The 12,465-nt window shown below is 54.7% G+C and overlaps 1 protein-coding gene across 5 annotated transcripts in view; it reads left to right on the forward strand.

Annotated features, from left to right (window-relative positions):
• The window catches only part of ASAP2 (ArfGAP with SH3 domain, ankyrin repeat and PH domain 2), a 153,617-nt gene that overhangs the window by 124,301 nt on the left and 16,851 nt on the right, over positions 1-12,465 (forward strand). For all 5 annotated transcript variants that reach the window (XM_043917025.1, XM_043917027.1, XM_043917026.1 and 2 more), the window contains exons 16-20: positions 2,317-2,411; positions 8,023-8,212; positions 8,917-9,002; positions 10,802-10,917; positions 11,951-12,018. In XM_043917025.1, coding sequence (XP_043772960.1) covers positions 2,317-2,411; positions 8,023-8,212; positions 8,917-9,002; positions 10,802-10,917; positions 11,951-12,018 — 555 coding nt within the window. The remainder of the gene's footprint in view (positions 1-2,316; positions 2,412-8,022; positions 8,213-8,916; positions 9,003-10,801; positions 10,918-11,950; positions 12,019-12,465) is intronic.

Genomic DNA, 12,465 nt, shown 5'->3' on the forward strand with positions numbered 1-12,465 from the left:
GGCATGGGGTGGGGGGTGCATCTAGAACAGAGCCCTGCTCTCCCACCATCCTGCTGTCCCCATTCCTGCATTGCTGGTTCAGCCCTCATCACAGGTCCCTTCCTTTGCTTTTTTGTTCACCTCTGTCTTGTTTGAGCCCCTTGGAGCAGGCCTAGAGCCCAGCCTGCCCGAGGGCCCCATGTGTGTTCTGGCCGTCCCTGGGGCTCACTTCTCTGACGACATGGCTTGTAAGCACCCCGGACCCCCCAGATCTGCTGGGGCCCCGTGTCCCCTCGACAAGGTCCCCTGTCCGGGGACAGTGCTCTGGGAACAGAGGCCGTGTGGGTCGGGGCTGGTTAACCGGCCTTCCTGCTGCCCTGGCTCCTGCCCTATCCTGCTGGGCCCCCGTCTTCTTGACACAATGCTGCACCCTCCATCTGCAAACGCTGTGCTTCGGCTCCTGGTTCCAGACGGTTCTCCGCGGGCTGGATCATCCACTAGGACTCCATGAGGCTGTGAGGTGGCCCGTTGCCCATGCTGGGCAGCTGTGACGCACAGCCGTGGTGGCCCCCTGGACCAGCTGGCCCCTGTGAGCCAGCCAAGCCCAGCAGAAGGGAGGCAGCTCCCGATTCCCAGGAATCCTCCTCCTCCCCTCGCCCCCTCCCGTCTGCCCACGGCCCCGGGGGTTCCTGGGGGCGGTGCAGGGGCCTGTCCTGGCACCCCCCTGAAGGCGGCTATGTTTGGCTGTGGGACACCGTTCATGTTGTGCGGAGCGGTGGGGCCTTAGCAGGTGCCTGGCTCTAAACCGGGGCTCCGACACTGGGGTTCAGTCTAGAGTCTTGGTACGCCGCGTCACCCGCTGTGGCATGCTTCTCTGATCATCAGCCTGGAGTTTTGCCACCAGAGGCCCTGGGGCCCAGCCTGAGGCCCAGGCAGCAGCTCCTGAGAGCCTGGAGCTCAGGACATCCTGAACTTGGTTCACAAGGACTAGGAAGACTCAGGAAGGCTCCCCACCCTGATCAGGAAGCTGGCGTGTTTCTCTGTCCTTCGCACCCCACCCCCCGCGTCGACCCCCTTTCCATGTCATGTGACCTGCCACCAGGAAGCGTGGCTTTCTCCAACCCAGACCCCTTGGCTGTACCTTCAGCCACGCCCCCTGAGATAGGCCGTTCGGGCACAGCCTAGCTTCCCGGAACATCCCGCTCACCTGTGTCCGTGTGGTTCACTGAGGGCAGAAGCCCCGGAAGCGTCACTGTTCCCACTGTTGTTTTCAACATGGAAATGGGAAATGAAAATACTTGTTCTCTGCAAAGCACTGGGCCTGGTGTTCCTGTTCAGTTTCTTTGTTTCATTGGATGTTGAAGAACCCAGTCTCCATCGGGTGTTGAGCAGGGTGCTGGGGGTGGGATGAATAAGTCCTTGTTCCTAAGACCCCAGTCACCGGATTTGCACTGGGCCCGGTGTTCACGTTCGGTTTCTTTGTTTCGCTAGATGTTGAAGAATCCCACCTCGGTCAGGTGCTCAGCTGGGTGCAGGGGATGGGACAAATAAGTCCCTGCTCCTAAGACCCCAGTCACTCCAGATTTGTGCACCCATTCAGGAGTGTGCCAAGTGCCACTCTGCTGGGTGGCCTGGCTGCCACCAGCCGTGGTATTTACGTGGTACCCGCCGCATCCAGCACAGAGCCTGTGTCAGGGAGCAGCGATGAAACCTGCTCCTTTCTAACTAGGTCAGGGGGTTGATCAGCAAGTGAGAACCTTACCTTGAAACAGACGTGTTTTCAGTGCTTTAGTGTATTGAATGCTTTCACATAAAATCCCATTTTATCATTATTTGCAGGCTGGCAAGGTAGGTATCATCCCCATGTTTCTATTAAAAAACCGAAGCTCAGGGAAGCCGCCTTGCCTGTGGTCACAAAGCCAGTAAATAGAACCATGATTGAATGTGAATCTTGGCTTCCTGGCCCAGGTCCCCCCCTCACTGGCAAGAGTAAAGGCTGTTAGATTTCTCTCAGCCAGAGCGCAGGTTCTTCTTGGGGTGGGAGGTTGGGGAAAGAATAGAAACTTGAGTTGAGCCAAGTTCCTGCTCCTCCCAGTCCACGGAGGCTTTCTGTCCAGGGAACGTTTTACGAGAGCCCTCCTCTGTAACAGGCGCTTCTTGTCTCTGGTTTTATGGGTACCTCTGGGGTTTGGGTTTTGTCCAACTTCATTAAAGGCAAACCGCTTTATTGCTCTATTTCTTAGAGACCATTAAATAAATCATCAGCTGTGTGAGTAGTGTGGAGCGGTGGAAGGTATTAATAATTGAGTGCACTGAAACAGACTTTTGTTTTTGCAGCTTGCCAAGAATATCGGGAACGCAGGCTTCAATGAAATCATGGAGTGCTGTCTCCCCGCTGAGGACTCGGTCAAACCCAACCCGGGCAGCGACATGTACGTATGCGGCTGGTGGGTCTCACCTGCTGAACAAAGGTTGGCTTGCCCCTGGGCCCCCAGAGGCAGGGGGCTAACAAGTCTGGGTGTATCGGTTGTTGCTTCTTTAAGGAAGAAATCAGCCTGTGTTGTGTAGAAAGTCTCTGCAACCCTTCTGGGTGTCTAAGTAGAAATTTGATGTGGCAGTTTTTCTTAGAAGCCATAGGCAAGCAGATTTCCCTGGGGGTTGGGGGTTGGGGGGGGAACGCTGAGTGTCACCCTCTATGTGGGCACAGCCTTGCCTCTGTCTCAGGGCAGGGTCGTTGCCCTCCCACCTGAGTTCTCTCTGAATTCTGAGCGGCTGAGAGGGTGGGTTGTCACAGATAACTTGATTATGTCTGGTCCTCAGAACAAATGTGGAATGTGTCGTTCCCTTCAAAAAACTTTTTGTTTCTGTTTTAACTGTTGACATGAAACCTGATTAGGACATGTTCATGCCTCATCATGCAGCCAGCTGGCCCACTGAGGCAGAGCTGACAGCAGGGGAATTTCCTACCAGTCTTATCATATAAAGCATAAACCACCCAGGCCACACACTGGTCCTTGAGAGAAGTGATGGGTGACCGGGGGCCAGGGCAGTGCCTGGCCTGCCCCCCAAGGCTCCAGCCCTGTTCTCCCTGGGTGGCCTGTCTGCTGCACCAGGACTGGGGTTGTTTACCCGCTCTAATGGGGCACAGTGGGGCAGATGGGGGTGGTCCCAGGCCAGTTCAGCATTTGAGTGGTATTGTTGTTCAGTCGCTCAGTCGTGTCCGACTCTTTGCAACCCCATGGACTGCAGCACGCCAGGCCTCCCTCTCCATCACCAACTCCCGGAGCTTGCTCAAACTCATGTCCATCGAGTCAGTGATGCCATCCAACCATCTCATCCTCTGTCACCCCATTCTCCTGCTTTCAGTCTTTCCCAGCATCAGGGTCTTTTCTAGTGAGGCAGCTCTTTGCATCGGGCGGCCAGAGTTTTGGAGCTTCAGCATTAGTCCTTCCAGTGAAGATTCAGGGTTGATTTCCAGTCAGAGTGTGTTTTGGCAGGAAAGGGGAAGCGAGAAAATAACGTGCTCAGGGACTTGCCTGGTGGTACAGTGGATAAGAATCCGCCTGCCAGTGCAGGAGACACAGGTTCGATCCCTGATCCTGGAAAATTCCATGTGCCATGGAGCAGCTAAGCCTGTGCTCTGCAACCACTGAAGCCGGCACACCCTAGAGCCTGTGCTTTGCAACAAGAGAGGTCATTGCAATGAGAAGCCCCCGCTCGCTGCAACAAGACGAAGCCTGTGTGCAGCCATGAAGATCCAGTGCAACCAAAAAAAATAAAAACAAGAAATAAATAATTTAAAAAAAGACATATGTGCTCAGAGAGAAGAGAGAATCCATTCACTGAGACAGCCGTCCCCTGGGAGTAACCAGAGCGAGAGCTGCTGGCAGGGCTCCCCCGGGTGTCGGGCGAGGACCCCAAACAGTGGTGGGGAGAGGGTTTCCTGCTGTGGGGGTGGGTCTTTGGAAGCCAGGGCCACAGGATCTGTGTTCTTTGGCCTCGGGTGAGGTGACTTACCTCCAGGGAGGGAGCTTAGACAGACTAATGGGAGGAGCAGGTGTCCTGCATGTCGCACACCCTCACAGGTGTCAGCCTCGGAGGTGAGTGTGGGTGGGGTTGGCTTAGCGTCGGTTCTCATCTGGGTCCTGGAGCAGATGGCAGTGGTGTGGCATTTCCTTGAGATTGCACGAGGTGTGATTTTAGATTCCAGGCACGGGGCTTACTGAGTTGGTATCCTCTCCTGATGAGGATCTGAGTTCCAAGTCTGTATCCTTACCCAGACTTGGAGAGACAACAGGGAAGTATAGAAACCTGCATCCTTCCCCACCATGGGAGCTGGGAGGGTTCATCAGCTTCCCCGGGCCCTTTTCCTTTAATAGAAAGAGAGGGACAGCCATCCCCCCGCTCACAGAGTCGCTGGGACGTACATCAGGGGTGAGGGGGTCGCTCACCTCGTGCTTGGCTGGTGTTGGCAGCCCTTGTTGCTCCCTGTGGGTATGGGTGCTGAGAAGTTCGGGTCCTCTCAAGGCAGGTGCCCGTGGAGAGGTCCCTTGACATGGGCTGACTGGGTTACGAGAAGGTCTGTTAGGACCTGGGGCACTTCACTTCACTTACTGTCTCATAGACACCTGCTCTCACGGTGAAGGGCGTGGTCTCCTGAAATCCTGTAGTATTGATCTACTTTGAACAAAGTATAAGACATGGTCACTGATTTCTTCCAAGTACCAGGGGTACTTTATAAAAGCAGAGCATTTGTTTATTCTGGGCAAAAATAGTTCTAAAAAGTGAATCCTGCCTGCATAGAACTCTTGGATATAAATGTTCCCTCTACACTGAGCCCCTGCCCCGCCTCCCAGCCTTGGCGCCAGTGAAAAGGATGTTTACTCCTTTTTTTTTTTTTTTCAAAAAGAGGGTAGGTGACCAGTGTGATAGCATACTGGCACCCACGTGGATGCCCCCTCAGCTGAAACCAGTTGCAGGCATAGCTCTGTTTTAAAGCATTTCATCCCACTTTACATTGTACCTAGGTGTCCACATACTTCTTTCTACTGAATCTCACCTTACTCATGTTTGTTTGTCCCACCATAATATGTTGCTTGTGATGGGAAATATTTGTACATAAACAATGAAACAATGAGTCAGAGGTGAAGCCCTAGCTCTGTGACTACTTAGAGAAGCTACTGTCTTAACTTCCAGATTAAAAGGAGTGCACTGCTCCTGGCTTTATCTCAAAGCAGCACACCATCTGCAGATGAATCTGTTGAAAGGGAAGCCAGAGACCGTCTCGTGGCCTGTGAATCCCCAGATGGATTTGGGGGGGTGTTGAGAGATATAAATAGGCAGGAAGCAGGGAGCTTCCTGCTCACTGAGGCCAGAACTGTTTCTCTCCCGTGATTGAGGGCTCTCACACACGCCGTGTCCTTTGGAAGTATAAGAAGCCTCCCTCTCTGAACACATGCCAAACACATTATTATTAAATTCATTGCTTTCCTCCAAAAGCCTTAACCTTTCCCAAAAAAAGAAGAGGTGGAGGGGTCACACTGGCAGGGTCAACTTCCACCAGGAATCCGTGGGGCCTGGTGTGGTCCCAACAGACCTGTACCTGTGCTGGTGGAGGGACCACCTTCTGGGTTTGGGACCCAGAGCCTGGACAAGTGGATAAAACATTTAAAAAGTACAAGGTCCAGTTTATCACTAGCCCCTTCCTGAGGGTTCATAGTGATTCTGTCCCAAAGTGATTATTGGAGCCATCTAAGCCTTGATACCTGTCCAGCCCTGCCGCCCGTCATAAGAGACCTGTAGAGTTTCATCAGACGGGTTGTTGGTTTTGTCCAGCCGGGACAGTCACCAGGTAGCAGCCAGAGCATCGCTCTGGCCGGGAGCCCCTGTGAGGAGAGCTCAGTTCAGCGGAGCAGGGCGGCCCTCGGAGCTGCCGGGCTGCTGGAGGGCGTGGACTCACGTTCACAACGCTGTTGCGAGGGTGAGATGGACAGCACAGCTCCGCCCAACCTGTGGCCCTCAGTAACCGTCCCCTATTGGGGACACGTGTGAGGTCCCCCAGCACAGTTCACGCGAGGCAGCGTCTATGGACACCCAGGTGGTGGTTTATTAGGTGAAGCTGGCAAAGTGTTGTATGCCCCCACTGGAATCCCGGAGTTGACCCACCCGCTCCTGAACCCTGGTGGGCTGCAGCGAGGACCCACGTGGGTTGACCTGGGGGCCTTGGGCCCTGACAATCATAGAAGCAGGTGCGGTGGGTGTAGCCCTGGTCCCCAGGGAAGGAGCGAGCAGTGCCCCGGCCAGGAAGAGCTGGTGGGTTCCCCCAGCGCCTCTTCACTCCGTGCTGCCCTGGTTACTGCATACGGAACCCTGGTCTGAAGGCCTCAGTGTGCTGTCTCTGTCTCTGTGATTCCAAAGAGGCCTGCGAACAGATGTCGTTGGCTTGTGCATGCCTCACAGGCCGTGTACACTTGCACAGGATGAGGAGGTTTGAGTCGCTGGCCCAGAGTCGCTGGGGTGGGGGGGTGGGGAGGCGGAAACACCTTGATCCGTGCTGAGTTTTTGTCTTGGAATTTTTAACAACTTGGTTGAAATATGAGTCACATACCATCACAGTTCACCCATTTAAAGTACAGTTCACTGGCTTCTAGTATATGCTCAGTTGTTCTTCCATCACCACAAGCAATTTTAGAACATTTTCTTCCCAGCAGAAAGCCCCGTACCTGTAAACCATCCCCTACTCTGTCCCCTTACGCCCCGCCTCCCCGCAACACACCCTCCCCCCAGCCTGGGGCCGCTGCTCCCCTGCTTCCTATCTCTACACATTTGTCGGTTGCGGGCATTTCAGTGAATGGAATAACACCACGTGTGGACTTGAGTGTTGGTGTGTTACATTTAGGATTTCAGAATGTTTCCAGGGTTCATCCACGTGAGTGCTTCATTCCTTTTGTGGCTGAGTCGTACTCTTGTTATGTGGACACCACGTCTTTTTTACCTGTTCATCAGCTGATGGACCCTTATGACTTGGTTGTCATGGGTAATTAGCGTTTACTGTCCCTCAAACACCATGTCTAGGTTTTTATAGTTGCTGTTGGCTGCATGTTATGGTCCTTGGAGTGAAATGCTCAGTCCTCTGGACCAGGAGCCGCTGTTTTTCTTGCTCCATCTTTCGAGTTCATCAGTACTTTCCGAGGCCCTAAGGACCTGCTGGGAGTGCAGCAAAGTGTCACCTCATGTGCTTCGCCCAGGCTGTGTGCATTTCACAGATAAGAAGATTTGGGGTCACGTACTTGCCCAGGGTCACTTGGCAGTCTACAGCGGGGGAGGATTTTGGCTCCCCTGGATTTGATGCCGCTCCATGCTCCTTGGAGAGGTGGGGTCTGTGCCCACAAGGCCAAGTTAAAGCCTTGAATAGACCATGAAGATGGACAGCTCGTTTGATTTCATGGGGCACATAGGGAACCTGCCTGCTAGGCATGGCGCCCACAAACAGGAAAACAGCCTTCCCTCGCAGTCTGCCAGTCCCCCAACCCGGCTGCTCAGCCCTTAGACCCAGACCTTGATACCGCTTGTCTTGGGTATCCAACCTCCTGAAAGTGCTAGAGGCAGGGTGGACGCTGGTGCTGCAGGGGAGCCACACGCTGCCTGCCACCTGCTCTGTAATTTTCTGCCCGTGCCGCTTGTTACCATGTTGTTGTTCAGTTGCCAAGTTGGGTCCAACTCTTTGCCACCCCGTGAACTGCAGCATGCCAGGCTTCCCTGTTCTTCACCATCTCCCAAAGTTTGCTCGAACTCACGTCCATTGAGTCGGTGATGCCATCCAGCCATCTCATGCTCTGTCACCCGCTTCTCCTCCTGCCCTCAGTCTTTCCCAGCATCAGGATCTTTTCCAATGAGTCAGCTGTTTGCATCTGGTGGCCAAAGTACTGAAGCTTCAGCATCAGTCCTTGTTACCATGAGGGGGTGGGATTATTTTTAACTCATTACAGATGAATGGATGTTAAGGCCCTTAGTCATTTACAGGGCAGTTATGTTTGATTTCAGGAACGCAAGAAAGGACTACATCACTGCCAAGTACATTGAGAGGAAATACGCAAGGAAAAAACACGCGGATAATGCGGCCAAACTTCACAGTCTTTGTGAAGCTGTGAAAACAAGAGACATTTTTGGATTACTTCAAGCATACGCGGACGGTGTGGATCTTACAGAAAAAATCCCACTGGCCAATGGACATGTAAGAAAGGACATGTAAAAACAGAAAGGGTTGGGAGGGTTGATGGGGAGTGACAAAGCAGTGTCATCAGAAGTGCTGACAGTGTCATTAAACACCCTGAGCGAAGAGGCAGTGAGTCCTGGGTGAGTGTGGTTGATTCTTCAGCCAAACTGTGGTGGCAGCTCTGGGGAGAGAGTCCATCCCTGGGGGAAGGAGCCTTTTCTCAGAGGCCTAAGCTTCATCATGTTGATGATGCAGGGAGGGGGTCAGAAAGCTTGAGAGGACTTTGCAATGAAACCCCCGCAATTTTTCATTCTTTTCCGGGGAGGGAGGAGGACGAGGACCAGTCTCTAAATGACAGGTTCCCAAGGGCAGATTTTGCCATGGAGATTGGCTTCCCTGGTGGCTCAGCTGTAAAGAATCTGCTTGCCAGCATAGGAGACTCAGGTTTGATCCCTGGGTTGGGAAGATCCCCTGGAGGAGAGCATGGCAACCCATTCCAGTATTCCTGCCTGGGAAATCCCATGGACAGAGAGCCTGGCAGGCTACATACAGTCCATGGGGTTACAAGACACAACTTAGCAATAGGTAACACATTTTAGAGATAGGTTTTTCAAAGGACAGACTCAGAGGCTTTTAGAAGAGAAATACACGCTTTCACTCGCGTTGGCCGCAGAACTGAGTGTTCCCCTTGGGACTCTGGAATGTTTCTGTTTGGTCTTCAGGAGCCGGATGAGACTGCCCTCCACCTTGCCGTCAGGTCCGTGGACCGGACTTCTCTCCACATTGTAGACTTTTTAGTTCAGAACAGGTAGGTATCCTGAAATCAGGGCTGGTGTTTGATTTTGCTCCTGGGTGTTTCTAGGGAAGGGATCAGGGGTTGCCTCACTGCTTCCGCAGTGTGGCCAATGTGCTAGAATTTCCTCAGGTGTGACTAGGATTTACCGGACAGCGAAAGGGCTGCAGGTGTGGGGTGTTCCCGTGCAGTCTTAACCCCTTCTGGTGTCTGTAGCATCCAGCTTCTATTGTCTGGAGCTCAGGGGGACACCCCGTGAATAAGTCTGCTGAATTCTGAGCCCCTGGTAAGCATCCTCTGGCTGTAGCCCCCTTGACTGTCAAGTGGGAAGTGGCCCCCACGAGGTCAGACAGGGCAGCCCCCAGGCTTGTCCTGTGAGGTGGGGGTCCCATGACATCAGGCAGGGCAGCCCCCGGCTTGTCCTGTGAGGTGGGGGGGGTCCCATGACATCAGGCAGGGCAGCCCCCAGGCTTGTCCTGTGAGGTGGGGGGGTGGTCCCGATGATGTCAGGCAAGGCAGCCCCCGGCTTGTCCTGTGAGGTGAGGGGTGGTCCCGATGACGTCCGGCAGGGCAGCCCCCTGGCTTGTCCTGTGAGGTGGGGTTCCCATGACGTCAGGCAGGGCAGTCCCCAGCTTATCCTGTGAGGTGGGGGTCCCATGACGTCAGGCAGGGCAGTCCCCAGCTTATCCTGTGAGGTGGGGGTCCCATGACGTCAGGCAGGGCAGTCCCCAGCTTATCCTGTGAGGTGGGGGTCCCATGACGTCAGGCAGGGCAGTCCCCAGCTTATCCTGTGAGGTGGGGGTCCCATGACGTCAGGCAGGGCAGCCCCCTGGCTTGTCCTGTGAGGGGTGGTCCCGATGACGTCCGGCAGGGCAGCCCCCAGCTTATCTTGTGAGGTGGGGGTCCCGTGACGTCAGGCAGGGCAGTCCCCAGCTTATCCTGTGAGGTGGGGGTCCCATGATGTCAGGCAGGGCAGCCCCCGGCTTGTCCTGTGAGGTGGGGGTTCCCATGACGTCAGGCAGGGCGCCATGAGCAAAGGGAGAGGGAAGCAAGAAGCAGGGCTCCACCTCCAGAGCGGGCCGAGATCAGAGATCAGGCTTTTTTTTTTTTACTGAAAACGTAGCTGCTTGGAAAAAAGGAACAGTGAATGTGGGTGGTTTCTTCCTGTCGGGATCCTGAGGCTTCATCTCCTGGTGATCCCTCCGCGTCCCCACGTGTCTGTTCAGGGTGGAGCCCTGCTGTCCCGCTCAGAGCGTGACGTCCGGTGGGCTGAGTGGCTCGTCCTGGGATCGCCCGGTCTGTTCTGTGTTGGCAGAACCCGTGTGGTCCCCTCGTTCCCCCAGAGCCTGTTTTCAGGGTGGTCCGGGGCGAGCCAGCTCAGAGGAGCCTGGTGACTCTGAACTTTGGAAAAAGTGGCTTTTCCCCTTCCTGGCAAGAGTGTCGTCAGTAGGACGAAAAGAGCTCAGCCCAGCCTTCCGTGCTGTGGGACACGCTGGTGGGGCCCTGGCAGTGCAGCGGGAGGGACCCTGGTTCACCTGCTTCTCCCAGCGCCTGTTCAGGGGTGCACAGGTGCCTCGCCCCCTTTTTTTCGCCGGCTCTGCCATCGTCGTTTATTCCCCGATGGCCTTAAGCCCAGGCCGCCTCCTGCCACAAGCTGGGCTGGCGCTGTGGCCCCCCCCCCCCCGCCGGGGGAAGACGAGAGACCCTGCCAGCCACGAACCCGGGCGCCGACTGCCTCTCCCACTCCCAGACCCTAGTCCTCTGACCTGAGACTCCCCTATCCTCCTTTCTCTCTCTGCGTCCGTCCTCGCCAGCGGGAACCTGGACAAACAGACGGGGAAGGGCAGCACGGCCCTGCACTACTGCTGCCTGACGGACAGCGCTGAGTGCCTGAAGCTGCTGCTGCGGGGCAAGGCCTCCATCGGCATCGGTGAGCCTCAGCCCCGCCTCCTCCTCCTCCCCGACCCCTCTGGCCACTGGGCTCCGGGCAGAGCCTGGAAGCTGGCACCACCCAGGAAGAAAAAGCCCGCTCTGCCAGGCTGCTGTGGTCTGATACTTAACAGCAGTTTTCCTCCGCTGTCTCATGGACTTGCCCCCGTGTTGCTGGCGTTTTCTGGGCCATGAGAGGCAGAGGATGGCCTGCAGCTGTTAACCAGTGGCCAGGTGACCCTGGACAAGGTTCAGGCATCTTGCCCTCCTCTTTCTGACTCCACCTGAGATCAGACTTGGTCCCTCACTGGCCCTGGGTGGGCACGTTTACTGCTGGGAGTCACTGCCCACTGCCCCTCTGTTCATTGGCATGGAACCTCCTCCATGAGGGACCATGTCTGCTTGGCTTCCATCGCTTTCTCCTCGCGTGGCCCTGACCTGCAGCTGGCTGGGCACGGCCTAACCCCCAGGACATCTGGCTGTGATGTGTCCTGGGGAGGAGCTTTGAAGAATTATCAAAGAGCCAAGACTGGAAAAAAGCTCATGCCTGCTTGAGAGCTGAGTTTTTTTATTTTTTAATTAATCATCCAACCTCATTGACTGAGGTTTGTTTAGAAGAAAATACACAATTCCAAATTTACGGACTACTTATTAATAAAAGGAGGTGTAAAGTCTTTCAGCCAGGTTCCTGGAACTAGATTAGCAGTGCTTTTGGTTAGAGAATTACCATGAACTGCTTTACTCAGTGAATTACACCTTGGATGTTTATTTTTACATTAGTTGGCTTAACTTTAGTGCTTTTACTTTCATGATTAGTTCAAACCTTGTCTTTTAAAACCTTACTGACTGCACACTGCTTAGTTCTGTATGATTTCAGAATAGTTCAGCCCCGACGGGGGCTAAGTCACCGGAATTCATCAGTCAGGTCCAGTTTCATTTGGGCTGCTTCACTGGGTCTCTGTTTAATAGCCTTCGGGTATCAGACCTTTGCTTGATTTGGCCACAACACGTCCTTTCATCTCACCGTCCCTTAGCTAACGAGTCAGGAGAGACACCACTGGACATTGCCAAGCGACTCAGGCACGAGCGCTGCGAGGAGCTGGTGAGTCTCCCCCGATGGGGTGGGGGGTGCCCCTTGGGGAGGGTCCGCAGGAGGGTCCTGAGCAGATCCCAGTGTCCTAGAGGGGACAGCTTGGAGCAAGTGTCCTGGGGCACCTTTAGAGAGGAGGGGACCACCTGCCTAGCAGGACACTTGGAACATGAGTCAGTATTTTCTGGTTGGGCTCTGGTTGGTGTTGTCAGCTCTGGCTTTGGGGGTAAGTGGAGCCAAGGCCCCGGGGTTTGCAGGGAGCTCTACTGCTGTGGCTTGGGAAGGTCATGCCAGCTCTCCCCACTGTTGCCTTGTCTGTAACGTGGAGTCGGCTACGCCAGTCTGTAGGGTCGTCATGGACTTGAACTCTGTGAAGCCGTGGGCGCGTACTAAGTGCTCGGTAAACAGAGCCATTAACAGTCGCTGCTGTAGAAGATGAGGAACATTATTATTACTATC

Source organism: Cervus elaphus, chromosome 11, assembly GCF_910594005.1.
Source record: "Cervus elaphus chromosome 11, mCerEla1.1, whole genome shotgun sequence".
NCBI lineage: Eukaryota > Metazoa > Chordata > Mammalia > Artiodactyla > Cervidae > Cervus > Cervus elaphus.